Raw genomic sequence first — 27,811 nt, forward strand, 5'->3', positions numbered from 1 at the left:
GGTATGAGCTTTCGTGTGCATATAGTCAATGAAATTTAGCAGTGGGTAAAACTTTCAAAGAGGAGAACGGGTGCCATGAATTAGAATCACATTTAGAAAGCACATCTAACAATAGCCAGTTATTCAGCTAACTGGATCTGTTATTTCCAGAGGGATTTAGTTTACTGTAGAAAAAACAAGAGCCGTGTGGCCCCTTAAAGATATATTAAGTAAGCCCTTTGTCATTGTGCAGAGCTTAATTTGTGTTAGGAGTCACCTGAGGGTTAGGCTTGGGGGCTATGATTAGTGTTATGACATAGCTGTTGAATACATAAAGTTAAAATACGTGCCTTTGTTCATGTGTTCTGTGTATCTCTCCTACCACCAAGTAACCACAATATACCACCATACATCAGGGCATTGGGAAATAGTTTTGCCAGCTGACAAGCCACCCAAGCATGGCTGGATTATCTCATTAAAAATCAAGCAGAATCTTCGCTTCAGATTGTTCCCACCATGTATATAAAAAAAGCTGGCGATACCAGTTTGCAGAATGAACGCACCTTTAACAATTACACATTTTTTCATTGTGTGTGTGTGTGTGTGTGTGTGTGTGTGTGTGTATAATCTACACCTACCTACCTCCTTTTTCTCTTCTTTCTAATGTTAAACCTACAGTGCCAGGGTTGACTGATTTATTGGCCAAAATGTTGATGGCTGTTGTAAATAGCAAAGGTGAAAGAGCAGGCATCCTTGTTTTGTAGCGCCAAACAATTGTGTCCCATGACAGTCTTATGTCATTAACCTGAACTTGAGCAATGGATGGGGAATAAATAGTTGAGAGTGCACTGATAAATTTAAGGATGTCCTACCTACCACCTCTTTCGTGTAAACTTATCACTGAGACTCACCGCTACAAAAGAAGATGGAGCTCTCACAATGGCAGTTGGCATCTCATAGCTGGCTCCTCCCACATGTTCTCCACAATAAGTTGTGTTCTGAAGCAGTTGCCTGGTCATTCTATCTACCCGGCTTGCCAACTAGGCGCAGGCCTGGCCTCATATTTCACTGGCACTCCAGGGCCAGGTGGCAAGGGATCACTGCACACAAGCAAGACAACATGCAGGTCAGAAAGATAGAATGTAATCCACTGTCGTAGCAGTTCACTATAGGCAGTTCCATAGTTTAACTATGCACACTATATGAAGAACTTTCTTTTATCTGTCTTGAATCTTCCAACATGCAGCTTCATTGCATTCTAGTGTTGCAAGAGAGGGAGAAAACGTTTTCTCTAGCTACTTGCGCCATGCCGTGGAAAGTTTTAATATACTTGTATCGTGTCACCTCTTACCTTTTCTCTAAACTAAAACGTCCAAAACCTTGCAACCTCGTAGGGGAGTTGCTTCATCCCCTTTATCATTTTGGTTGCCCTTTCTGAAACCTTTTCCAACCCCAATGTGCCGTCTTGCCACAGATTTGTGAATTGCTGTTTGTGATATCGGCAGCCTAACTATCAGTTTAAAAAGTATGTCTTAAACTGTATAGCACTTTGCTCCTTTAAATATTTAAATGGTGTTTCAGCTTTTGTGCATCCCTTTAATACAAATAAGGGACGCGGGTGGCGCTGTAGTCTAAACCAGAGCCTAGGGCTTGCCGATCAGAAGGTCAGCGGTTCGAATCCCTGCGATGGGGTGAGCTCCCGTTGCTTGATCCTTGCTCTTGCCAACCTAGCAGTTCGAAAGCACGTCAAGTGCAAGTAGATAAATAGGTACCGCTCTGGTAGGAAGGTAAACAGCGTTTCTGTGCGCTGCTCTGGTTTGCGAGAAGCGGCTTAGTCATGCTGGCCACGTGACCCGGAAGCTGTCTGCGGACAAATGCCAGCTCCCTCGGCCAATAAAGCAAGATGAGTGCCACAACCCCAGAGTCGTCCGCAACTGGACTTAACAGTCAGGGGTCCCTTTACCCTTTACATTTAAGACAAATGTGTGGTAGTATTTTATGTACTTATGCAGCATGATTGCCAGGTATTTGGTGAATTTATAATTGAAGATTGCAGAGATGAATAAAAGTGTGTACAGTGGTGCCTCGCAAGACGAAATTAATCCGTTACGTGAGGCTCTTCGTATAGTGGTTTTTTCATCTTGCGAAGCAAGCCCATTGACAGCTTAGCAGATTAGCGCTATTAGCGGTTTAGCAGCTTTTAGCGGATCAGCTGATAAGCGGCTTATCAGCGAATCAGCCGATAAGCGGCTTAGGAAAAGGGGGGGGAGGGAAAAAACCCCGCAGGAACTCGCAAGACATTTTCGTCTTGCAAAGCAAGCCCATAGGGAAATTCGTTTTGCGAAGCGCCTCCAAAACGGAAAACCCTTTCATCTAGCGGGGTTTTCCATCTTGTGAGGCGTTCACTCTCCCTACCAGGTCCTTGGTGTCTATAACATCAGCAGGCATGAATACAAAACAGGTTTAAAAAGGTGTTGCATACCTTCCATGTATGCTTTAATCTTAGGAGAGCGAACGTATACCAGCCCCACTCCAGCAAATTCCCGTTGAAGGGGATTAATGCCACTTGTTTCAATGGGATGTTCTCACAATTAACATCAGCTAGATTGGGGACGTGGGTGGCACTGGGGACGCGGGTGGCGCTTGGGGATGCGGGTGGCACTGTGGGTAAAAGCCTCAGCACCTAGGACTTGCCGATCGCATGTTCGGCGGTTCGAATCCCCGCGGCGGGGTGCGCTCCCGTCGTTCGGTCCCAGCGCCTGCCAACCTAGCAGTTCAAAAGCAGCCCCGGGTGCAAGTAGATAAATAGTGACCGCTTACCAGCGGGAAGGTAAACGGCATTCCGTGTGCTGCGCTGGCTCGCCAGATGCAGCTTGTCACGCTGGCCATGTGACCCGGAAGTGTCTGCGGACAGCGCTGGCTCCCGGCCTATAGAGTGAGATGAGCGCACAACCCTAGAGTCTGGCAAGACTGGCCCGTATGGGCAGGGGTACCTTTACCTTTAGATTGGGGCTATCAAACTGATAGAGGATTCAATATCGTATGGATTTTTCAGATTTAGGTCTTAACAACTGACCTTGTGTCCTGGATTTTCCAGGCTCTCTCTTAGGGTATTGGGTGTTTCTTGGAGTCAAATATACAGTGGTACCTTGGTTCTCAAATGTAATCCATTCCGGAAGTCCGTTTGACTTCTGAAAACCAAGGCGCAGCTTCCAACTGGCGCAGGTGCCTCAGAAACAACAGTTGACAGCTGCATCAGACATTTGGCTTCTGAAAAACTTTTGAAAACCAGAACACTTACTTCTGTGTTTTTGGTGTTTGGGAGCCGAAATGTTCAAGTACCAAGGCGTTTGAGAACCAATGTTCCCCTGTAGTTTGGTTTATCTTCTTCCTATAGCTTTTCAAAATATGTATTTCACCCAACTAATCAAAGCTCCAGAATGTTCTACCTTGGTCCTGAGCATTGGCTTTCCAGAACCTTGCTGCATTTTCAGCTCAGTCCAATTACAGAATTACAGCCATTTAACCTATTCCTACCCAGCTCTACAAGCAGGACACAGAATGCTGATTGCTATAGGTGGGGGTAGAAAAAAGGAGATGGAATGGAGTATCCTGGAAGAGGATATGGTTCACTGACTGGAACCCTGAACAGGACCTCTCCACATGCAACCTTTTGTTGTATTTATAATTATCCAGTCCACCCTATTTCATTTTATAACACTGCCATTGTGTCACCTAGTTGCTCTTCCACATACTTTACATGTACTACATGTTTAATTGAAGATTCTGTGATAGTTTCTGAATCCTTTGGGATGTAAGTATTTCATCTTTAAAGCCTGTCTCAGCTTGAGTAATAGGAAACCATATCTCATCTCAAAGTAATCCAATTTCAGCATTCAGGAGAAGATTCATAAATCCTTATTAGAAGAGACAAAAGACAGGCTATTGCCTTTGCCTCTGATTTAATTTATCTTCTGTCTCAACAACATATTTTGAAACCCAACTAGAGGAATAATCTGCCAGGGATTCCGAATAAGTGTGAGACACACTGCATAAAGCACTCCTGCTAATAGTAACACTTTCCTTTAAAAAAATAAATAAATATTAAGATTTTTTATAAAAGAACAAACATACATAAAAAAGAATACTTCACAATAAAAACATATATATAACAATGAAATAACAAAGGAAAAGAAAATCCGCTTTTTAACTTACTATCTTTGTAACCTTCTTTCCTGACTTCCTCACATCTCCCTTTTCTGTGTTCCCCTTTACACAATCAAATTCAGCAGTTCCTTGCCCTCTTTCAGATCTTATTTAATATTATACATTTCGAAGACATTATTATGTCTTCGTTTTCCCTTTCCTTTTAATTCAATTTATCACATATTCTTTATAGCTTAAACCCTTATATCATTTGTTCAGCTTCGACATAATAATATTACTCTGGTCTTACCCATTTTTTCCCCTTAAAACATTTTTGCATATTTCTTTTTACTATATCACTGATGCCATGTTATCTCCACATCCAACATCATCTTAACATAGTAACACTTTCCAATCTCTTGCGATGCAAATAATATTTCTCCAAAGGGATAACTTGACTGAAAGTGAGAGTACTACAAAATGAGAGGTTTGTGGATTACAGCTAGTATCCAAAGTCGTTTTTTTGTGCAACTATGGAAAATAAACTTTAAGGCCCTGGTCTTCTATTCCTCAGGCCTACAAATGCAGTGGTCTGTTCAGGAATAAGGAAGCAGACAAGTGAATTCCAAGTCTCCCACCTGAAGGGTCCCAGGCACTAACTTGGGGTTTGGTTTCTTTAGAATGAGGGAAGAAGGGACTGTGGTGTCTTTAGGATATATGGTTTAGTTACACAGTCGAAGATGGAGGGGCTCGCAGCATTAACACTCCAAAAGGGTCTTGTTTCTCCCATAGCCACAGCCTTGGAGTCAAGCATAAAATCAGGCAGAGCTCTCACACTGACTTCTGCCTACACCCTGCTTCCAGCTCTCTCGCACAACACTGGCCCTAGCTTTTGTCTACTGACTACCAGCCACGTGAGAGGGGGGCCCCACCCATTTGCCCTCTGGCACAGAACAACTTCTTTTGTTATACTAAGGGTCTTTAACTCACAAAGAAACTTTTCCATTAGAAGAAGAAGAAGAGTTTGGATTTGATATCCCGCTTTATCACTACCTGAAGGAGTCTCAAAGCGGCTAACATTCTCCTTTCCCTTCCTCCCCCACAACAAACACTCTGTGAGGTGAGTGAGGCTGAGAGACTTCAAAGAAGTGTGACTGGCCCAAAGTCACCCAGCAGCTGCATGTGGAGGAGTGGGGAAGTGAACCCGGTCCCCCAGATTACAAGACTACCACTCTTAACCACTACACCACATTGGCTCTTGCTGGAACCAGAACCCCAGGGATAGAAGGCACTCGAGACTCTTCATCTCAGGGGTGTGAGTTCAAGCCCCATATTGGGCAAAAGATTCTTGCATTGCATGGGGTTGGAGTGCATGACCCTCATGGTCCCTTCGAACTCTAGGATTTCTGTGATCACGTGGTCATACGGATTAACTCCCCAAACTCACAACACTGTGACAATAAGCACTGGTGCCAGTCAAACCTGTTTGGAGTCAAACCTCTTCGAGAGGGTATATTTTCCCCACTTGCTGCCCTGGAATGAGTCCTTGGCCCAGCCCACCTCATCCCCTTTCCCCTTACTACAAATCAAATTTCTGCCCCAAGGCTTTATATGGGGGCATCCTCCTCAGGACTAGCTGACCTAATCCATCCAAAGTTGGCAGCAAAAAACCCCACACCTCTCTGTTCATTCTCACAATCTCCTGAGTATATCATGTACCCAAACAGAGTCAGGGAACTATCCTGGCCCTCAAAACTCACAAGACCATGGGTGACCTCATGTACATACACACATGCCTGCAACTTCTCCTGCAATTTTTCTTTCACAGATGGAATATGAAGGGGGATAGAGCTATCATCATCCACTCCTCACCTCCAGCCTGTAGTTTACTCTTCTCCGGGGCACTTTCTTCCTTCTCTGGCCTGACTCCCTCCAATTTTGGGGGCTTCAGCTTTCTGTGTCTTCCACACTGGCTGGCTCCTGGACAATCAACCTCTCCTTCTGGTACTGACTGCAACTCTTTACAGTCCAAGTTTTTCAGCTAATCATTCTGTCCGTGGATCTCTTTAGCCTCCCCTGCAGCCTGAGTATACTGCCGCTGGTCTTCAGGGTCAATCTTAACCCCTTGTAGTGGCTGATCAGGCAGGGCCCTCGGCTCCTCGCATGGAGTCTCCCTTTTCTCTTCGAAGGAGCTTTTTAGCTGCCCCATTTGCTCCTGGGTGTTCCTGGTACATAGCTTTTGTCTCCTCTTCCGGACTCTTAAATTGCTGTTTCTGCTGCTCCATTTGCTGCTGGAGTATCAACCTAAGCTGTTCCTTAGCCCATCCTTCAAGGTGGCTGTGATGAAGAAGAAGGGGCAGAATTCTGATAGTACTTCTCTAGATTCAAGCCAGATTACTGTATATTGGTGATATTTTGCATTCCTTTTGCAAAAGGATCCAAACGAAGATACAGAATGGAATGACATACTAAGAGATTTTGGTATACTGCCTCCAAAAGAAGAGGTTAAGGATGAAGTTGAAGAAATGGTTTTACGTTTACAGAAAGAAGCAGAAGGTAAGTGTAGTTGTGAAAAGTATTGTCAATTATTAAAATTAAGACCCATCATTTCAGCACTGTACCAGGTGGAATAGTACAGGTGGAATAGTACCAGGTGGAATAGTACCACTGTACCAGGTGGAATAGTACCACTACACCACATTGGCTCTTGCTGGAACCAGAACCCCAGAGAAGTAAAGTTGTCCCTGCCTTGCAGAATATAAAGGTTGATCTACACATTAAGAAAAGGCATATAGTTCAGCCTTCCTGGGATTGTGTTATTTGAGAGGACAGATAGCAGATCTATTGTTCACCAAGACATTGTTCAAGTAATGGAAAGCTAATACGCAGTGGGAAAGATTCTATTCTAACCTAGACGTTTCCTGATTGTCCAACTTTCTACAAGCAGTGAGTTTTAAACAAACAGCCTTTATTACAATTCAAACTCGCTGCTTTGTGTCCTACCCACTGGAAGGAAAATAAATTTGCTACTTCATCTATATGATCCTGAACCTGCATTTTAAAGCAGCTGTGGTGCAGAAGAATAGGCAGATACACTTTTTCTGAATGTATATATAAACAGCCATCATTAGCATATATCTGGAAATTGCCTCTATTGAAAGCTCATTGCACAATAGCCATAAACTAGAATATTGTAAGCATGGAAGTTTCCCATTCAGGTTCCTCTGTCAGATACTCCTTTTGGAAACAGATTCAAAATTTGTTTAATCCCAGAAATGTAATCCCAGAAATATGCGTGTTCATTTCCCCCCCCCCCCAATTCTTCTTTTAGTGAAGCCATATGAAAAAATGAACCTGAAACAACTCAAAGAAGCTGAAGATGAATTTGACGAGGAAGACAGAAAAGCAGTTGAAATGTATAGGTATGCCAAGCTACTAGTAACCACTCTCAAAGCCAATACTGAGTAAGAATATTCTAAACTGGAGATTAAGTATAGAAAAATGACACACTTCTTATCCATATAACCCCCCCCCAATCCCCTTCCTAAAACACTACTGCATAATTTAACTTATTTAGTTTCCTAGGGGGGCTGTAGTCCATGAAAGCTTCTGCTGCAATAAATTTCTTAGTCTTTAAGATATCACAACTGTCTTTGTTGCTTTAACTATCTGAAATCCATTTACTACAGGATAAATAAATTTTATTTCTAACGTTGATAGAATTTCTTTTTCATGAGCCAGTAGTGCCACCTAGTGATTACCATATCCAAAGTTCCTGCATGCTGTATTCACTACTCAAAGTTGGCATATTGCTCAAATTATTTTTCTGCCCTCTTGTTATTCCTATTTTGTAACCTTGTCCACACTTATGTTGACAGGCTGCATGTGTATTTGAATAAACCGTTCCCCACATCTAACAATGCTCCTTTTTCCAAACCTGTAAGGAACAGGAGTGATCATAGCCCTCCCCCCCACTGTCAAACTTTCTCTCCAGTGTCCATTAATAATCATATGAAAAGTTATTACTTCACATGACTTTTGTTAAATTAGGAAACGACGTTTAGAAGAACTGCAAAAAGGACAAAGATTTGGAGAACTCATAGAAATTTCTGGAGAACAGTATGTGAAAGAAGTTACAAATGCACAAAAAGGTGTCTGGGTTGTCATCCATTTGTACAGATCAAGGTAATAGTGAGAATTTCAAAAAGGGTGCTTTAAAATTTGGCAGAATAAAACTATATACATATAAAGTTAACTCTGGGTTATGGCTTGAATAGGCACCCGTTCTTAATAATTTCTGACTGGTTTTCTTGAGGCAAATATCTGTACCAGATTTCTTCTAGATCTGCAGTTTAGGAACATCAATGAAAACTCTCTATGTTCATATGCTATCAGCAGTTGCAATGTCCTGTCATACTAGCAAATGGGGGTTCCCTTAATAGGTAAGAGTAGGACTGTGGACTAGTTCACACATGGCCTAAGCCAATGTTCCTCAGGCTTGGGTCTCTAGATGATCTTGGACTACAACTCTCACCATCCTCAAGCAGCTTCACTACTGGTCAGAGATGATGTGAGTTGTAATCCATCAATTTACGGGGATCCAAGGTTGAAGAACTCAGGCCTAGGCTATACACATGAAAGGAGGTAGAACCATATTGTCCAAACTTCCCCACTCTGCTGCCTCCCAGATGTTTGGGACAACCTCAATAAGCCACAGCCAGCACATGGGTCACAGGTTGCCATCCTCAGCAATAGACTATTTGTGAATTTTGTAGGGCTGCAGTCTGGGATATATATATATGTGTACCTATTGTGGGGTGCTAGGAACCTCTACATAGAAGGGGATGCATCCTAGAATGAGTGTGAATACAAATGGCGTATTGGGTTTTGTTTTGGGGCAAGAAAATGCAGCACAGCTTTATATGCATAGGATGATAGCTATGGGAACATGTCATGGGTATCAGTCTCAGGCTAATGGGCTAGTGCAATGGGCTTAGAAATGTACTCAGTAAAGGGCTCAGAAATATTGGGTGCAACATGCTGAACTGAGCAGGGAAACAACTGGAGTGAAACTCAGCCATACAATTGAACCCAAAGTAGCATTCTGTCCTTCTGATGTGAAAATGTGAGTGTGAATTTAGTGGAATGGTTGATAGCGGTTTGGTGTATGTTTTTTTTTTTTTTTTTTAATCTAGCATTTCCTTATTTGTGCCAGAGCTTAACCATCAAACACATTTGCTCTTTTGGATTTTTAAAGCATTCCGTTGTGTGTGTTAATTAATCGACACCTCAGTCTGCTGGCCACAAAGTTTCCAGAAACTAAGTTTGTGAAAGCCATTGCAAACAGCTGTATTGAAAATTACCACGACAGTTGCTTACCTACATTATTTGTGTATGAAAATGGAGAGATAAAGGGCAAGTTCATTGGAATCAGAGAATGTGGAGGGACAAATCTTACAGCAGAAGGTAATGCTCAAAACACTTCAGCAAACTAGAGGCCAGTAGACAAAGATTTGGCTGGTTTTGCACATTTATGTGAACTGCAGCCTTCTTTATCTTTGCAGTTCTTAGCCATATTAATGACTCCTTTCCACCCATTCTTTATCTAAGTTTTACCTCTCTCAAGCTCTTCCTTTCCAGCCTTAACCCTTCTCTCAAATTGTTCTGTACCATTGCTTGTTTCAATCTCTATTTCCAAATCCTCTTCTTTTCCTGTTTATCTAGACCTCCTGATCTGACTGCCCTGGTCCTCCTTAAGATCTATGAAATCAACTAAACACCAATGGCAACTCTTTGGATTACAGCTGCTGAGCCAATGGCCACTGGAGACTCTTCTGGCTGTTCTGTCTCCCAGTGACTGGCATAATAGCTGAGAGATCGCCCCAGCGCTGCCACTGAATTGCTTAATGTATTGTAATATAAATTTTACAGTAAAATGTTGCAGCAGTTCATAAAAGAACATGTGAAGTGTGAAATGCTTCAATGTGGAATAACCAAGATAACTATTCACGGAATACTGTTAACTTTACCGAAAAGCTTTGGCGTAAGTTCGCAACTAAAGGCAATAATTGTTTACTTAAAGACATGTATTAAATAGCTTGTTAGAAAAGGACTAGAATGTGCTGCCTTGCTATTTATTTAGTGAAGGTAACTTTAAGGTATGTGTAGGCAATTCAGGGCTCATAATTTCTGTCTACTTATTTACAAGGCTGGTTTTTAAATTACTCTAATAGTGTTGTGCTATCCAGTGTAAAATAATAACTCCCTCCCACTATATTTTAGCTAACCAATGAGTTCTGTCTGTGAACACTATGTACATGAGTTGTATCATGAAAGTAAAAATTTCATGTACCAGCCCCTGGATTGGATGTAAATAAAAAGGCAAGCAGGTGCAGACTGAGGTTGGTGGGGCAGTGCCCCATTGGCCCAAACATACTGGATCATAATACTAGGATATAAATGATTTACTGCTAAATATATTGCTACTTCGGTTTGTCTCAACAGTCTTTGTTATTTCAGAACTTGAGTGGAAACTGGCAGAGGTTGGTGCTCTAAAAACCGATTTGGAAGAAAACCCCAAGAAGGAAGTTGTGGATATGATGACATCTTCACTTAGAAATGCCTCCATAAATGATGTTTAGACAAACATTAACAGGACATGTAAAGACACAAACACTGCTTGAGCAGAAGAACACTTGAAGAAGCACCTGGCATTTCCGTGTTTACGTTTGGCTGGATTACTGCTGAAATCAACACTGCTTAGGAATAAGAATAAGTAAATAAAAACGGCACAAATGCAACCCACTTGCTGTATTCACACTTAGAATGTATTTTCTGCTCCAGTCCAGAGCTCTCTGTGTACTCAGACATTAGCCCAACTATCTGCCAAGGGGCATAGCTGTCAAGCGTCCCTTATTTGGCGGGACAGTCCCTTATCCCAGCGCCATGTCCAGCTGCTGTCCCTTATTGATGAGGCTTTGTTTGGCTGCTGGCTGGACTTTCTGCCTTTGGCTCAGAGGGGCTCAGAAGTTGAACATACCTGTGCCCGGAAAATCCCTTATTTTGGCTGCTGATTCCTTATTTTCGAGGCTGCTGGTCCCTTATTTTCAAATCTGTAAGTTGACAGCTATGCCAAGGTGGCTTACTTCCTAAAAAAGTGTGTTCAACATTGCAGCCGTCACTCATTTGTTCATAAGTCATCTTTCCAGTGAGAGATTTGTAGGTCTCACTCTCAAACATAGGACAAATGAATCAAGGTAAAAGTATTGTAAAAATCAGATACTGGCCTTTAAAAGCTCTGATATCCATCTGAAAACAGAATTTGGTTTCTAATTATAAAATTGTCTAATATTGGTACAAGAAAACTTCATGAAATAAACTTGGATACTATGGTTCTTCCAACCTCCTTATCCAGCAAAAATGTGCTTTTACTCTCTGAGATGCTGGCTCCTAATCAAATCATTCTTTAGCTTGTGGGTCAAGCCAGAAAATGAGAGAATATGAGAAGCTAGAACTCAGAACCTCTACTATGGGTCTGGAAAGTCCCAACCCTGAAAACATGTACAGAACATATGTAGGAGCACCAGGTCACTAGTGTTGGGAATTATTGTTTATGGGTTTGTAAAAAGCAGAACTGGACTCAACAGAAGGAAATAGCTTCAAAAGATCACTGCCTGTATCCTTGGCCATGCCATAGTGAGCACCCAAAACCATGTGGGAAAGTATTGTGCAGACACACAGTTTGGTTAGAGTTGACCCATTGAAATCAATGGGTATTAAATCCACTGATTTAAATGGATCTACTCTTATGAGGTAGCTGGATATCAGTCAGTATTTTTAGTGCTGGGCATTGTACAAAGAAATAGAAATAGCACAGGCCTGCCTGCTGGCTTACATTCTAAGTCATATCTTGTTAATACATGCAGGGCTGAGAGTCTCATTCAGATTAAATCAAGCTTAAGAAGCAACAGAACATACTGTCTGAGAAAATAGTCTCAAGGTATTGAAAAAAAAATTGGCCGAGTATTTATAGTGCCTTTGTTCTTTGTTAATTTTTGAAATTTGCTAATACATGAGAAGGGTGAAGTGAGTTTCACAACCACTCCCACAGCAGATATACCAGTAGTTGTTGAAAAACACTCATAGTTATTTCTCCTGAGAACTGGATTATTAAAAATATTAATAAAAAATATTAGCTGATCCAGAGATCAGTAATTAACCCCAAATTCTGAAAGCATGTGTTGTACATGCAATGTTCTGTTAGCACCTTAGAGGTTTGTGTATACCCTATTCATTCCTAGCTAGACAAAACACATGCAGGAGAATGATGAAGCAGTACACTTCGTGGTGTATGTGTTTAATAGGGATCATTTGGCAAAGACAGATTGCGGGGCACCTTCTCTGCACAAGAGTTGTGAGCTTTGCATTCCTTAGCAGCAGCTTACTGATTCCTACTGTTCTCCCCAGAGCAGGTAAACACCATCTCAAAATCTGAATTTATTAAAAACAATAATAATTTCATGTTTAATGAACATCTACACATCTATTTATTTATGCATTAAAATATATCGCTGCCGTACATTCTCAAGGAAGAGAATTTGCCTACATCAGCTTCAGTCAAATAGTTTGCTACAGCACATAATTAACCTTTAAATAGAATGGTTTCATAGTGTGGGTGATGAATGAAATAAAAGGCGAAGTCATTTGTGAGTTGCACACTCACAAAAACTGCAGATAACTGAGCACAGTTTCAAGCTTTTATTCAGCAGTAACCTCATTTTAAGAATGAAGCAGTGACGACTAAAAAAATATTGATGGAGGTGCGTGAAAACTGCAGAAAGAGCTGAGAAGAATCTTAATAGCTGTTACTCATAATCACCGGCAGGCACTTCATACTGAACCATTACCTAAGTATATAGGCCTGCATTTGCACTTGTTCATCTGCTGTTACCCTTACTCTTCCCCCTTTTACTTGCAAACCACTTGGGGAAAGCAATCTGCCTCACTCACTACAAACACAGGTATGAGTATTGTCAGGGAACTGCCATCGGCTCAGAGGCGAGAAAAAGAAGGGCAGTTGTGTTACAGGGACCCTCTGAAAATCTTGCAAAGCAGTTCTTCTCACGGAGAGGAGGAAAGCCCCCACTTCCAGTGGAGAAGAGGTGCTGTGATGGCCTGGGATTCCGATTCTGAGGATGAACCAGAGGAATCCCAGCCTGCACAGGAGTCCCCGCCTCCAGGGCCGGCTGAACTGGGGCAAGGCCTAGATGCTGAAGAGCCTGCACCTGTGACAGAGCATCAGGAGCTGGCCCCAGGTGAAGCCCTTCTGGCCCCAGAGGGGCTTGACGACTCAGTGGCCACAGGTGAGCCTCCTCCAGGGCCCAGTAACCCTTCGGCCTCTCCTGATCTGCAGAGGCTTAGGGCAGAGAGGCGAAGGGAACTGGTTGCCCCCAGGAGGAGTGCTCGCCTTAAGGCCAGAGGAGGCGGGGCTCCTGGGGGTCGGGACCGCCCCCGGCCTTAGAAGAGGATAAAAGCCCAGTCAGCCTGGCCCCAGGTTGCGGGAGCAACGTCGTTGTTGGCTTTGGACCTTCCTGTGTTCCTGATCCCTGCTTGGCCTCCTGTTCCTGACTATCCGGTGTTCCAGTTCCCAGCTCGGCCTCCTGTTCCAGCGTACCTGTTCCCCGCCCGGCTCCCCGTCTTGGACCTCGCCCCTCTTCGTGTGGACTCTGCTTACACCCACGGTACCTTCCCCCGGGACCAGCACAGTTTGCTCCCGCCTCACCCGCACTCCCCCTTCGTTGGGGTGCGTTCGGGAAGAGCCAGAGGCCATGGCTGACCAGGCGGCTGCGCTGGTGGCATTGGCCCAGGAAAACCAGGCCTTGACCCACACCGTTCAGCAGCTAAGCGATGTGGTTGCGGCGCTTCAGCAGCGGTTGGAAGCCTTTCCAGATCCTGGGGCCGACGCCCTAGCTCCAGGCAAGTACCCAGTGGCCTTGCCAGAGAAATTTGATGGGACCCAGGCCAGTTTTCCCATGTTCCTCGCCCAGGCCAAGTTGTACATTCAGGGGCGAGCCCGGAACTTCCCTGACGACCGCACCAAGGTGCATTTTTTAATCAGTTTGTTAAAGGACCAGGCGGCCAAGTGGGCTTTGCCACTGCTCCGGCAAGACTCTCCTTTGCTAACGGACTATGTGGGGTTTTGTAACCACTTAGAGACTGCGTTTGGTAACCCACTGAAGGAGAGCCAAGCCAATCGGGCGATTCGTCGGTTGAGACAGGACAAGTCCACAGCCGCCGCCTACGCCACAGAATTTCGGCTGTTGGCACAAGACTTGTCTTGGAATGACTCTGCACTACGGGACCAGTATCTTGAGGGACTGTCGGACGAGATACTGGACCAGTTGGCCATGATGGATCGTCCCACCACACTGGATACCCTCATTCAGCGGAGCCTGCAGATAGACGATCGGTTGGAGGACCGTCGCCAGACCCGGGACCGCCAGCACTCCCGACTCCTGGCGCCAGTCCTTCCCAGCAGGTCCACGCCCACAGCCGAGTTACCAGTCAAGCCAACGCCGCTCGGGGCTGCGCGACCTCGGCTCTCCCCCTCGGAGAAGTCGCGGCGTCGGGAGGGGAACCTGTGCCTTTACTGCGGTGGGGGTGGACATTACGCCCGTTCCTGTCCCGAGAAGCTACCAGTCGCAGGGAAACCGCCAACCTCGGTAGTCGAAGGCCCTAGCAACGTGGGGTCCCAAACCATGCAAGAAGGGCCCTCACCAGTAGAATTGCGACATCTCATGGTACCGGTGCGTCTCTACCCTCCAGGTGGGCCCTGGATTCTTACCCACGCTTTGGTAGATTCGGGGGCAACCCGCTCCTATATGGACGCTGCCTTTGCCGTGCATCATCAGGTGCCACTTCAGAACAAACCAGAACCGGTACAGGTGGAGGCAATTGACGGACGGCTCCTGCGTTCGGGTGCCGTCACTCGGGAGACCCAGCCCTTGGTCCTGTGTCTCCAGCAGCACCGGGAGGTGCGAACCTTGGACATTGCCTCCATGCCCCGGTTCCCCCTGGTGCTCGGAATGGACTGGCTAGAGGCTCACAACGTTCAGATTGACTGGGTCAAACGGACCGTACACTTCCCAGATCCATGTTCCCATGCTCAGTCGCAGATGCTAGCGGCCGCACCCACGGAGGAGGCAGCACCCACGCTCCCAGCCGTGTACCGGGACTACCAAGACGTGTTCGAGGAACGGGGGGCAGACCAGCTGCCGCCGCATCGGTCTTTTGACTGCGGCATAGACCTCCAGCCCGGAGCGCCCCTACCGGTGAGTCGCTTATACTCTCTAACAGAGCCAGAGCGCGAGGCTTTGCAGGACTTCTTGCGCAAGAACCTGGAGCGTGGGTTCATTAGGCCTTCCACCTCGCCTACTGCGGCACCAGTGCTCTTTGTTAAGAAGAAATGTGGGGAACTCCGTCCTTGCCATGATTACCGAGCCCTGAACAAAATCACCATCCCAGACCGGTACCCCTTGCCCCTTATTTCGGAGTTGCTGGAGCGGGTGCAAGGGGCACAGGTGTTCACCAAGCTGGACCTCCGGGGGGCCTACAACTTGATTCGGATCCGAGCCGGGGATGAGTGGAAGACAGCGTTTGGGACCCGGTACGGGCAGTTCGAATACTTGGTTATGCCTTTTGGTTTATGCAACGCGCCTGCTGTGTTCCAACGCTACATCAACCACGTGTTCCAGGATTTGTTAGATAAGTACGTGGTGGTGTACTTGGATGACATACTGGTTTACTCCCGTGACCCGGCTCGCCATGAGGGACATGTCCGGACCGTGCTGCAGCGCTTGCGTGAGCACCGTTTGTACGCAAAGCTCAGCAAGTGCGAGTTCCATCAGCGGACTGTGGACTTCCTTGGTCACCGGCTCTCTCCAGATGGGGTGCAGATGGACCCTGGGAAGGTGGCAGCGGTTCGAGAATGGGCGGCACCCCGGAACCGCAAGGACCTACAGCGTTTCCTGGGGTTCGCCAACTACTACCGGACCTTCATCGCAGATTATGCTCATCGCACCACCCCGTTGACCCGGCTACTGCGCCCAAAGACGCCGTTTTCCTGGGACGAGGAGGCAGAGGAGGCGTTCCAGGGGTTGAAGGCCTGTTTCCAGAGGGCGCCGATCTTACAACATCCTGACCCCTCTCGACCCTTTGTGGTGGAGACCGACGCCTCCAGTACGGCTCTCGGTGCCGTCTTGTCTCAACAGAATGGACCTGAAGCGCCACTCTTGCCCTGTGCCTTCTATTCCCGCCAGCTCCTACCAGCGGAGCGTAACTATACTGTGTGGGAGCGGGAACTACTGGCCATCAAGGTGGCCTTTGAGGTCTGGCGCCACCATCTTGAGGGGGCACGACATCCGGTGGAGGTGAGAACCGACCACCGGAATCTGGAGTACCTCCAGACCACCCGCAAGCTGAACCAAAGACAGATCCGGTGGGCGTTGTTCTTTTCCCGGTTCCAGTTCCGGATCCGCTATATCCCTAGCTCTCAGAACCAGAAGGCAGATGCCCTGTCCCGGAAACCTGAAGACAACGCAGACACGGTACAGCAAGCAGAACCCACCACGATCCTACCTCCAGCTGCGTTCCTGGCCACCCAGGAGGCGGAACCACTGCAGGCTCGGGTGCGGGAACAGCAGCGGGTCGACGCTTGGGCCCAGGAACGACTCCGGGAGCTGGCTGAAGGGTCCAGCCCACAGTATCCGGGGCTGGTCCTGCATCAGGGCCTTCTGCTGCACCACGGCCGTCTGTACATCCCGCCAGGGCCACTGCGGCTGGAGGTTCTCCGGATGGCCCATGATGCCCCAGCAGCGGGGCACTTTGGACGGTATCGGACCACCCATCTGGTCAGCCGTGAGTTTTGGTGGCCCCGCCTGAAGGCCGACGTGGCTCGCTACGTTGCTGGTTGTGATGTCTGCCGGCGCGCCAAGGGTCCTACCGGGCGACCCCCCGGCCTACTTCAGCCATTGCCAGTTCCACCGTGCCCTTGGCACACGGTTTCGTTGGACTTTGTAGTGGACTTACCCCCGTCTCGTGGCTGTACCTGCCTTCTAGTGTTCTCCGACCATTTCACCAAGATGGTGCACTGCACCCCCTGCCCATCTGTACCCACAGCCAAGGAAACCGCTCAGCTGTACCTTCAGCATGTCTTCCGCCTGCATGGCCTACCAGAGCGCGTGGTGTCCGACCGGGGCGTTCAGTTCACATCCCGGTTCTGGCGAGCATTACACCAGACCCTCGGGACAGAGGTCTGCCTCTCGTCAGCCTACCACCCACAGACCGATGGCCAGACGGAACGGGCGAACGCGGTGCTGGAGCAGTACCTCCGGTGTTACTGCAGCTACCAGCAGGATGACTGGGTCGACCACCTGGCATTGGCGGAGTTCGCCTACAACAACGCGGTGAATGCATCCACCCAGCAGACCCCGTTCCAGGCCAGTTACGGTTATCATCCACGGCTGTTTCCAGATGTGCTGCCGGCATCCGCGGTCCCGGCGGTGACGGAGTGGCTTCAAGAGCTCCAGTCCCAGGAACAGCTTTTGGTGGAGCAACTGCACCAGGCCAAGGAAGCGTACAAAGCCCAGGCCGACCGCCACCGCCAGGTGGGGCCGGAACTTCGCGTCGGTGACCTGGTTTGGCTCTCCACTCGCCACCTCCACCCCTCTCGACCTTCGCGGAAGTTGGACGCCCGCTTCACCGGCCCGTTCCCTATCGTGGACCAAGTCTCTCCTGTAGCATTCCGTCTCCGGTTACCCGCAACCCTGAAGGTTCACCCGGTCTTCCACAGGTCCCTGCTGAGTCCGGTGGCCCCACCCGACGAGTTCCACCCGAACCGTCCCCGTCCGCAGCCAGTGTTGGTTCAGGGAGAGCCTGAGTATGAGGTGGAACGCATCCTGGACTCCCGATACCGCAGGGGAAAGCTGCAGTATCTCATTGACTGGAAGGGGTATGGACCGGAGGACCGTTCCTGGGAACCAGCGGCCAACGTCCACGCACCTGCCTGCCTCCGAGAGTTCCATGCGACGTACCCCGGCAAGCCGGGTCCGGACCCTCGGTTGAGGGGGGGGCCTGGGAGGGGGGATGGTGTGATGGCCTGGGATTCCGATTCTGAGGATGAACCAGAGGAATCCCAGCCTGCACAGGAGTCCCCGCCTCCAGGGCCGGCTGAACTGGGGCAAGGCCTAGATGCTGAAGAGCCTGCACCTGTGACAGAGCATCAGGAGCTGGCCCCAGGTGAAGCCCTTCTGGCCCCAGAGGGGCTTGACGACTCAGTGGCCACAGGTGAGCCTCCTCCAGGGCCCAGTAACCCTTCGGCCTCTCCTGATCTGCAGAGGCTTAGGGCAGAGAGGCGAAGGGAACTGGTTGCCCCCAGGAGGAGTGCTCGCCTTAAGGCCAGAGGAGGCGGGGCTCCTGGGGGTCGGGACCGCCCCCGGCCTTAGAAGAGGATAAAAGCCCAGTCAGCCTGGCCCCAGGTTGCGGGAGCAACGTCGTTGTTGGCTTTGGACCTTCCTGTGTTCCTGATCCCTGCTTGGCCTCCTGTTCCTGACTATCCGGTGTTCCAGTTCCCAGCTCGGCCTCCTGTTCCCCGCGTACCTGTTCCCCGTCTTGGACCTCGCCCCTCTTCGTGTGGACTCTGCTTACACCCACGGTACCTTCCCCCGGGACCAGCACAGTTGCAAGGACCAGAGGATGCTAGTGAGAGCCTTATCGCCGCTCCTGAGCAAGCCAGGGAGGGGGGAAGCACGCCCTTGCCATCGCCCATCCTGCACAGTAGTCTGGGGCGCAGGGAGGGGCGGAAACGGTTGGGGGTAACAAAACTTTTATGTTGGGGGAGGTACAAAAAAAGACCACTGCCGGATTCTGCTAGCGATTGAGCCAGACATGAGCCTTGGGGCTCTTCACTGTAAATAGTCTGCACCCAAAAGGAAGAACAAAGAAACAGTGGGGTCACTCAGAGGAGAAGATGGTGAAATGCAAACAGGGGACACAGAAAGGGCTGAACTCCTCAATGCCTTCTTTGCCTCAGTCTTCTCCGATAAAGAAAACAATGCCCGACCTGAAGAATTTGGAGCTATAATTTGGAGAATGATTCAGCAGAGGAAACACAGCCCAGAATAACTAAGGAGATAGTACAAGAATACTTGGCTAGTTTAGATGTATTCAAGTCTCCAGGGCCAGATGAACTGCATCCAAGAGTATTAAAAGAACTGGCAGATGTGATCTCAGAACCACTGGCAGTCATCTTTGAGAATTCCTGGAGAACAGGCGAAGTCCCGGCAGACTGGAGGAGGGCAAATGTTGTCCCTATTTTCAAAAAGGGGAAAAGAGAGGACCCAAATAATTACCGCCCAGTCAGTCTGACATCAATACCAGGGAAGATTCTGGAGCAGATCATTAAGCAAACAGTCTGTGAGCACCTAGAAAGGAATACTGTGATCACCAATAGTCAGCATGGATTTCTGAAAAATAAGTCATGTCAGACTAACCTGATCTCGTTTTTTGACAGAATTACAAGCCTGGTAGATGAAGGGAACGCAGTGGATGTAGCCTACCTTGATTTCAGCAAGGCATTTGACAAGGTGCCCCATGATATTCTTGTAAAGAAGTTGGTAAAATGTGGACTTGACTATGCTACCACTCAGTGGATTTGTAACTGGCTGACTGACCGAACCCAAAGGGTGCTCATCAATGGTTCCTCTTCATCCTGGAGAAGAGTGACTAGTGGGGTGCCACAGGGTTCTGTCTTGGGCCCGGTCTTATTCAACATCTTTATCAACGACTTGGATGATGGACTCAAGGGCATCCTGATCAAATTTGCAGATGACACCAAACTGGGAGGGGTGGCTAACACCCCAGAGGACAGGATCACACTTCAAAACAACCTTGACAGATTAGAGAACTGGGCCAAAACAAACAAGATGAATTTTAACAGGGAGAAATGTAAAGTATTGCACTTGGGCAAAAAAAATGAGAGGCACAAATACAAGATGGGTGACACCTGGCTTGAGAGCAGTACATGTGAAAAGGATCTAGGAGTCTTGGTTGACCACAAACTTGACATGAGCCAACAGTGTGACGCGGCAGCTAAAAAAGCCAATGCAATTCTGGGCTGCATCAATAGGAGTATAGCATCTAGATCAAGGGAAGTAATAGTGCCACTGTATTCTGCTCTGGTCAGACCTCACCTGGAGTGCTGTGTCCAGTTCTGGGCACCACAGTTCAAGAAGGACACTGACAAACTGGAACGTGTCCAGAGGAGGGCAACCAAAATGGTCAAAGGCCTGGAAATGATGCCTTATGAGGAACGGCTAAGGGAGCTGGGCATGTTTAGCCTGGAGAAGAGGAGGTTAAGGGGTGATATGATAGCCATGTTCAAATATATAAAAGGATGTCACATAGAGGAGGGAGAAAGGTTGTTTTCTGCTGCTCCAGAGAAGCAGAAACATGGAGCAATGGAGCAACTACAAGAAAGAAGATTCCACCTAAACATTAGGAAGAACTTCCTGACAGTAAGAGCTGTTTGACAGTGGAATTTGCTGCCAAGGAGTGTGGTGGAGTCTCCTTCTTTGGAGGTCTTTAAGCAGAGGCTTGACAACCATATGTCAGGAGTGCTCTGATGGTGATTCCTGCTTGGCAGGGGGTTGGACTCGATGGCCCTTGTGGTCTCTTCCAACTCTATGATTCTATGATTCAAATAAAGCCTGTAAAACACAGGTCAGAGTCCTGCCTGCTTACTCTCGAGCAACCGCAACAGCACCTGACAAGTATTCTGAAAGGAATATGACAATAAGGATGACTACAAGATAATTTTTAAACGAATGAATAGTTAGAGGAGCATTGGTGCTGCCGTGTGCCTCGCTTTGGAAAAACAGGCAGGCATGGCCCAGATCAGTTTCTGGGATGGATTATAGCTCAATGAACTCCATCCTTCTTTTTAAAGAGGAAGTGGGATTTCATGAGCATCCTACTGTTTAGTCTCTTAATGTGGCATGTTCTGCTGTGAATGAAGCTCTACACACTATGGCAAGATGAGATGGAAACTGTTATGTACTAAGTTGAGTAGGATCAAAAATGCAGCAGTCTGATTGGTTCTACAACAATAGGATCCAAAATGCAGCAGTCTGATTGATCCTAGAACAATAGGATTCAGAATGAGGCAGTCTGATTGGTCCTAGAACAATGCAGCAGTATGATTGGTCTGCAGGAGCCACCCAATCCAGCTCCAGATAGAAGTGAATCCACAACCTGATTGGCCTACAGGAGAATCCCAGAATTAGCCAGTCACGTGCAGCCCATTGTGTAAATAATGTATATAAAGCAGATACTTTGGGGAAACTTCCATTCCTTCTCACCACTATGAGCTGAATAAAGAGCATGAAAACCACACTCGACTCTGAGTATATTTCAGAAACAAGTCTAAATTAAGAATGACACATGAAACAAAAAGATTCGATGACTGGGTGGTTCATTGAGTGGCAAGACATCCAGGCAAGGCCAATAAGAGACCAATTTAACTGAACCTTTACATTGCTGACTAGCAATTTGAGCCTACAGGAACTCTGTTAGAGGGGCCCTGTCCCACTCTGTTTGTCCAAAACCCTGCATCTTCTTGGCAAAGTAATATCGCATGAAGAAAGCACTCATTTCCACAAGAGCTAAAGCTAGTCTCATTCCCTACAGACCCTCTCAGGTGTGAAGAGCTGTAGGGTTAGATAGTTCTGCTGCCCTCGGGAATTCAAAGTGACTGTATGATGGCATGGGAGATGGCATTCTCTGTAGCAGCCCCTAAGTTGTGGGATTCCCTCCCACAGCATTAAGCATATAGTGCTGATAGCACACTGCTTTACCCTGGCCTTTGACACCTGAGATCTGTGTTATCAGGAACCACTCTATTCCTGAGACTGTAGCTCTTTTTCAGAATTTTTAATATGGAATTTAAAATGGTTGTAACCTGCCCTGGGACCTGCTGATGAAGGGCAGATAATAAATATAATAATATTAATAAATGACAACTTTTTCTGGAAAACATCTTGGAGCATACCAACAGCTTATTTAATTCAATGTATTTGTGCTACTCTATACAATAATGAGAATAGCAAAACAATCTTGTACATGCCTATCCAAAAGTAAGTCCTATTTAATTCAATAGGGCCAATTCCCAGCAGGAGTATGATTACACTGTGAAGGAGAAAAGTTTGCCATTAAAAAGCATGATTTTTTTCTTTTCCGAGTCAGTTCGTTGAGAATATTATGGTATTCTATCTTCTTCTGGGTCCTCTTGGCTTCTAGTCGTATGTGTCCTTTGCATCTGGCCTTTGTATTGCATAACACGTGGAGTTATAAGTTTATTTAAAAGATGAGGGTTTGTCAAGATTAAATGGCCTTGATATGGCTTTCTTCCCCTGGATAGGTTTGAAAAGGTGTCCCTAGATCAAATACAACCACCAGTTCTTTTTCCCTTGTGCAAATTGTATTTACACATATTAAGGCTTTGTCTCAGCAGGTGATAGAAACTAACAATACTATTATTCAATACTTGCTTCCCTCGTGAAATCAAAATAAAATGTTTTCTCAAGCAGCTCCCAGAACAGTGAACACACACCCTAATTGCAACTGCAGAATAACCCAGTTAATATTGCCTTTTGAAATTCCATATTACCCTTTGTCCAACAATTGTTTATAAAATTATTCCTATTCCCCCATTTTGGATATAGCCTACACAAGGAGGCTCACCATATCATAAAAAGGATCTGATAGAACCAAAAATAATAAAGACAACAATAAATAAACAGGTCAGTTAAAACAATTATTAAGTTACATATGGAATTCTCACTGGACCTGTCTGCTGCAGCTTTGGGTCTATAAAGGAATCTGCGGGTATCCTTATGTGGGATAAAGTCACTTCCCATAGATGAGCAAAGTACTTAACATGGTGTTTTAATTCTATGCATATTTTAGCCCATTGCTACCCTACACCTTAGAGGGACGAGGGTGGCACTGTGGTCTAAACCACTGAGCCTAGGGCTTGCCGATCAGAAGGTCAGTGGTTCTGATCGATGGGGTGAGCTCCCATTGCTTGGTCCCTGCTCCTGCCAACCAAGCAGTTCAAAAGCACGTCAAAGTGCAAGTAGATAAATAGGTACCACTACAGCGGGAAGGTAAATGGTGTTTCCGTGCGCTGCTCTGATTCACCAGAAGCAGCTTATTCATACTGGCCACATGACCCGGAAGCTGTATGTCAGCTCCCTCGGCCAGTAAAGCGAGATCAGCACCGCAACCCCAGAGTCGTTCGTGACTGGACCTAACAGTCAGGGGTACCTTTACCTTTACCTTACTGAATTCTTACTTGAGTTGAAATCAATTTTTGCCCATCCCAGATTAAACCTTAAAGCTACAGTAGTTATGTATATGTTGGTCTTTACACTACTTTTTGTAAACCTTTAACGGCAAAGCTTTTCTACAAAAGGGCATGCTCTTTCTTGGCGTTTGTTTATACAGCTTACATAGCCAACCAATTCTATGTGAAACTAAAACTGTTTTAAGGCTCACCTAGTAAGTTGCTTGGCAACCTCAGTTACAAAACTTATATAGATAAGATAAATGGCATACACTGGGCATTAATTACCTCAAGTCATGTGTGCAGTAGTATTAACACATTCTACAAGGGCTAAATTGTTACCAGTGATATATTTACAAGACCTAATGCTTGAACAAGGTATGTCAACTGTGCTTTATTTCTCTGCTGATCTTTCACATAAAGGGAAGAAAAATTCAATTAAAAAACAAAATTCTAGAGCAGTGCCATCTGTTGTATGTAGAGTCAAAGGAACAGCATTTCAATCATCATTCATAATAAAAATAGAGGGGATCTAAAGCTGTTTCATAATTGTTTTAAAGAACTTACTGTGAATACATGGCATTCAAGTTCAGGAGTGAACCATGGCAACCACAGTAATAGACATGAATTGCATTAGATTTCAATATTAACCATGCTTGTAGCTTAACCATAAACTCTAAACCAGGGATAGCCAATGTGGTGCCCTCCAGATGTTGGGGATGTCAACTTCCATCTGCCCTAGCCACCACGGCCAATAGCTAGGGATGATGGGAATTGTGACCCAAAACAATTGGATAGCACTACATTGCCCCCCCCCCCCTTATGCACTGTGAGGGTGTTGTGATTACACCGTTCCTGCTCTTCCAAGAAACTCAGTGGTAGATGTTGGATGTTACATTTGCAGAGGAGAATAACCTATACCTGTAGATCTAATGCATCCACACCAGGGTGGTCCAACATGTGGCCCACAAGGCCTTTTTGATGGCCCTCAGCAACATTTGACGTCCCCCCCTGCCCTGTATTCCCAAAGCTGGGTAAATGAGGTGCTGGGCTTAAGGAAGGAGGTTTCGAGTCTTCCCTCCTACTTCCCAAAGCCTAGGTAGCCGTTTTCGAACTTTGGGAAGACAGCGTGAGAGCTGGGACATCAAATTTTGGCCTCGCTTCCCCTGCATGACAAGGCAGTGTGTGGCCTGCGGGTTATGTGTTGAAGTATTATTGCAGCCCACTTGGTATGAAAAGTTGGGCTGCCCCGATGTACACTCTGAAGATCCCAACTTTGCAGTGTACAGATTGCAGGATAGCCAAACTTGCATGTATTGGCCTCTATACAAATACTATATCTAATAAGGGGATGGTGGGTATAGAGGAAGAGTGGTATGCTAGCATGATTTCTGTTTGTTACAGCATGTAAAATACTGGCACATGTTATGTAGCTGTATAGTGTTATGCATATTAGTTAGTACTGTATACTTTTAAAATTCAGCATGCCTGCATGTATTTTTGCTGCTACATTTCCTTAGCAAGGCTCACCCTAAATGGTTGGACCAGGAAGAAGTGCAACAAGAAAAGTTTTCAGTCATGCTCACTGCATTTCTGCCAGATTACTCTGCCTACCAAATTTCTGACAGCTATTACAGCTCCTGTCATCCCTGCTGCTCCCAGATGTTGATGAGAATTGGAAGTCTAACGTTCAGAGGGACAGTTACAGATAGGTAGCCGTGTTGGTCTGCCATAGTCAAAACAAAATAAAAAAATTCCTTCCAGTAGCACCTTAAAGACCAGCTAAGTTAGTTCTAGGTATGAGCTTTCGTGTGCATGCGCACTTCTTCAGATATTTTGTTCAGAGGGACAGATAGTCCCCTTACCGTCTGTAATGGAACCTTTCAGAACCAGGCTTCACATCTGAGCAGTGGATTGTATTGAGACATCTCCAAGAATCATAGAATTGTAGAGCTGGAAGGGACTCCAAGGATCATCTAGTCCAGCCCCTGGCAAATGCAGGAATCTCAACTAAAGCACCCATGACAGGTGGCCATCCAACCTCTGCTTAAAAACCTCCAAGGTAGGAGGACTCCCTTTCCATGGTCCGTTCCATGGTGGAACAGCTTACTGTCTGAAAGTCCTTGACTCTCCTTGACTCTCCTTTTTTGTAACCTGAATCCATTGAAATGCCATCTTCCTCTTTGTCCAAAAACTCAAGGCTCGGTGATGAGGCAGTCTTGTATTGCTTGACCTTTTTGCCTCACCTGAATTTTTTATTTTGAAAAACCCTCATTCTTTGCGTCAGCTTCTGAAACACTGAACTTTTAATTCTGCTTGGGTCCTCGGCGGAGCTGTGGTGTTTGCTTTTGTTTTTAAAATAACGACACTGGGCAACATATACGTAGTTCAAAGAGCTTCTGACTGCTGCAAACATGGAACTTGCAGAAGGGCAGGAGTTTACTCAGGAGGAGGCGGGACTGACTTGCAAAGGGACTTGCGCCCATGCTGCTTCGACACTGCAGGTTAAGGGGGAGCTTTTGCGTGGCCCCTTCACTAAAATAAAGTGACAGAAACCCCCAAGTCCCCATCCCTCAGCGCGTCTCTGCGGCAGCAACGACGTAAGAAGCTTCCACTTTGGGAGGAGGCAGAGGACCCTCCTCCAATCCCGCCCATAGTCCCAAATCCTCCCTCGCTGCTCCCCTCCTACAAGGTAATCTGAGGTCACGGAAGCACACCGAGAACTCCCTGTCCTCTTCCGACGCATGCGCAACACATCCCTTTCCTCTTTTCCCCCCGCCACCTCCTGAAGGTTTCCGTGGCGCATGCGCAGCGAAGCCGCGGCCCGCTCCCTGACGAAGAAGGGGAATCACCGTCGACTCCCCATCTATGCGCGCGGTAGTAATGCGCATGCTTGGTACTGACCAGGGAAGCACAGGGGCCTGGGCCGGCTCAGGCTCTTGGCAAGCCGATATACCGCTGCAGCTTGCTTGGTGTCCCTTAACCACCGGCGCACGCGCAGTACGGCCAAGGCTCCTCCGGGCTCGGCGGCTGATTCCGCGGCTTGTTTTGCCGGTAAGCGCGAGGGCGGCGCATGCGCGGTGGCGGAGGGAGACCTTAGGGCCTGGCGGGTTGTGGCTGCTTACTTGAGAAGCGGGGGCGAGCGATCCGTGTCGCGGCGGTGGGCTGAAGAAGAAGAAGAGGAGCGCGAAGGGAGGCGGCAGGCTGGCAGGGAAGCTCGGTAAGGAGGATACGCCAGCGAGCCGCGGCCGCCGGCCTTGAGGGGGCCTCGCGGAGTCCTGCTGGCGAGTGGGCTGAGGTAAACTTTGACAGGCGGCGGGCGCGACGGCGGGTTGGGTCGCTGGCGCAGGTCTATGATCTCAGTCTCTCTGCCCCCCCCCCCGGCTCCCGACCCCGCCGCCAGTTGAGGGCTTCGCGTGACCCGCTGCCGGGGACGATTCAGGCCCTCAGGGGCTGGCCGGGAATTGGGGGACAGCCTGAGGGGCCGCTCCCCCTATCTTCCTCCGACTCCCACCCCCGAACCCGGGCACCGTGGCGAGGCGGAGACGGGGCAGCTCCGGTGTTTCATAACCGAGGCGGGAGGGGGCTGTGAGGGGCCTTGGCTGCGCCCATCCCGTTCTCCGGGTTGAGCCCGGCGTCTCCGGTTTATTAAAGCCGCGTCAGGAGCGGCACCGGTTTGGGGTATCCCTTATACAAGCGGCGCCGTTTTGGTCCTGTCAGAAAGCTGCCTTTCCCCGCCCTGCGAGCCCGGAGCGCGAAGAGGCATTTTCCTTTTTCTCTTTTCCTCCTACAGCGGCCCTGAACCTTATTTGAATACTGATGATGCAGGCGGGGAGGGGTTTCCTCGCCTCTCTGGAGCCGCTTGCTTAGGAGCGAATCTAGGGCATTAGATCAAGTTGGAGCGCCCACGTACTTTCGTTTCTTTTGCCGAGATCAGGACCCTGCCCCTTTCTTTAGAGCAAAGGGGAGAATGCTGATTTGTCAAGCCCGCTTCAAAGGTGCCAGCTGGTTTCATTTGGGAGTCAGGAATGCAATCTGACTTTTTGGTGTCGTTGGTTTCTTAGGTCTCTGGCTCAGTTTCTACTAAAACATTACACTTCAAAAATATCTAATTTAGCAGAAAGTGGAAAGTCAGCACGTAATGATTTCTTAATGTGCTTCTTTTTGTTAAGTAACATGAAAGAAAGGCTGCAAGCCTAAGCATACCGCTGGTAAATCTTGTTTAACTCTGCAAGATTTCCGAGTAACCATGCTGATGATGGTGCCGATGTATTGTGCACTTGCAGA

The 27,811-nt window shown here is 47.3% G+C and overlaps 3 protein-coding genes across 30 annotated transcripts in view; 2 read left to right on the plus strand and 1 right to left on the minus strand.

Annotated features, from left to right (window-relative positions):
• Nucleotides 1-26,786, minus strand: part of EXOC1L (exocyst complex component 1 like) — a 119,537-nt gene extending 92,751 nt beyond the window's left edge. For 10 of the 22 annotated variants that reach the window (XR_014160054.1, XR_014160055.1, XR_014160056.1 and 7 more), the window contains exon 1: nt 891-1,014. The gene's annotated coding sequence lies outside the window, so the exon portion shown is untranslated. Of the gene's footprint in view, nt 1-890; nt 1,020-25,389; nt 25,588-26,649 lie in introns of those variants that run through there. The other 12 variants (XR_014160061.1, XR_014160062.1, XR_014160071.1 and 9 more) reach the window with 8 other exon arrangements.
• Nucleotides 979-10,929, plus strand: PDCL2 (phosducin like 2). The gene is made up of 6 exons (XM_081875994.1): nt 979-1,105; nt 6,561-6,681; nt 7,457-7,547; nt 8,176-8,310; nt 9,383-9,591; nt 10,645-10,929. The coding sequence occupies exons 1-6, from the start codon at nt 1,100-1,102 to the stop codon at nt 10,764-10,766; spliced, it is 684 nt and encodes a 227-aa protein (XP_081732120.1). The 5' UTR covers nt 979-1,099; the 3' UTR covers nt 10,767-10,929.
• CLOCK (clock circadian regulator) overlaps nt 26,315-27,811 on the plus strand; it is a 36,234-nt gene continuing 34,737 nt past the window's right edge. For 3 of the 7 annotated variants that reach the window (XM_081875707.1, XM_081875708.1, XM_081875706.1), the window contains exon 1: nt 26,652-26,822. The gene's annotated coding sequence lies outside the window, so the exon portion shown is untranslated. Of the gene's footprint in view, nt 26,579-26,608; nt 26,823-27,811 lie in introns of those variants that run through there. The other 4 variants (XM_081875709.1, XM_081875711.1, XM_081875712.1 and 1 more) reach the window with 3 other exon arrangements.

Source organism: Podarcis erhardii (assembly GCF_964252035.2).
Source record: "Podarcis erhardii genome assembly, chromosome: 9".
NCBI lineage: Eukaryota > Metazoa > Chordata > Lepidosauria > Squamata > Lacertidae > Podarcis > Podarcis erhardii.

Bases quoted from the DNA above. Each gene is read 5' to 3' on its own strand.
- PDCL2 (XM_081875994.1), top strand. The intron at 7,548-8,175 runs GTATGCCAAGCT...TTGTTAAATTAG, and splicing joins AAAGCAGTTGAAATGTATAG to GAAACGACGTTTAGAAGAAC. The intron at 8,311-9,382 runs GTAATAGTGAGA...GGATTTTTAAAG, and splicing joins ATCCATTTGTACAGATCAAG to CATTCCGTTGTGTGTGTTAA.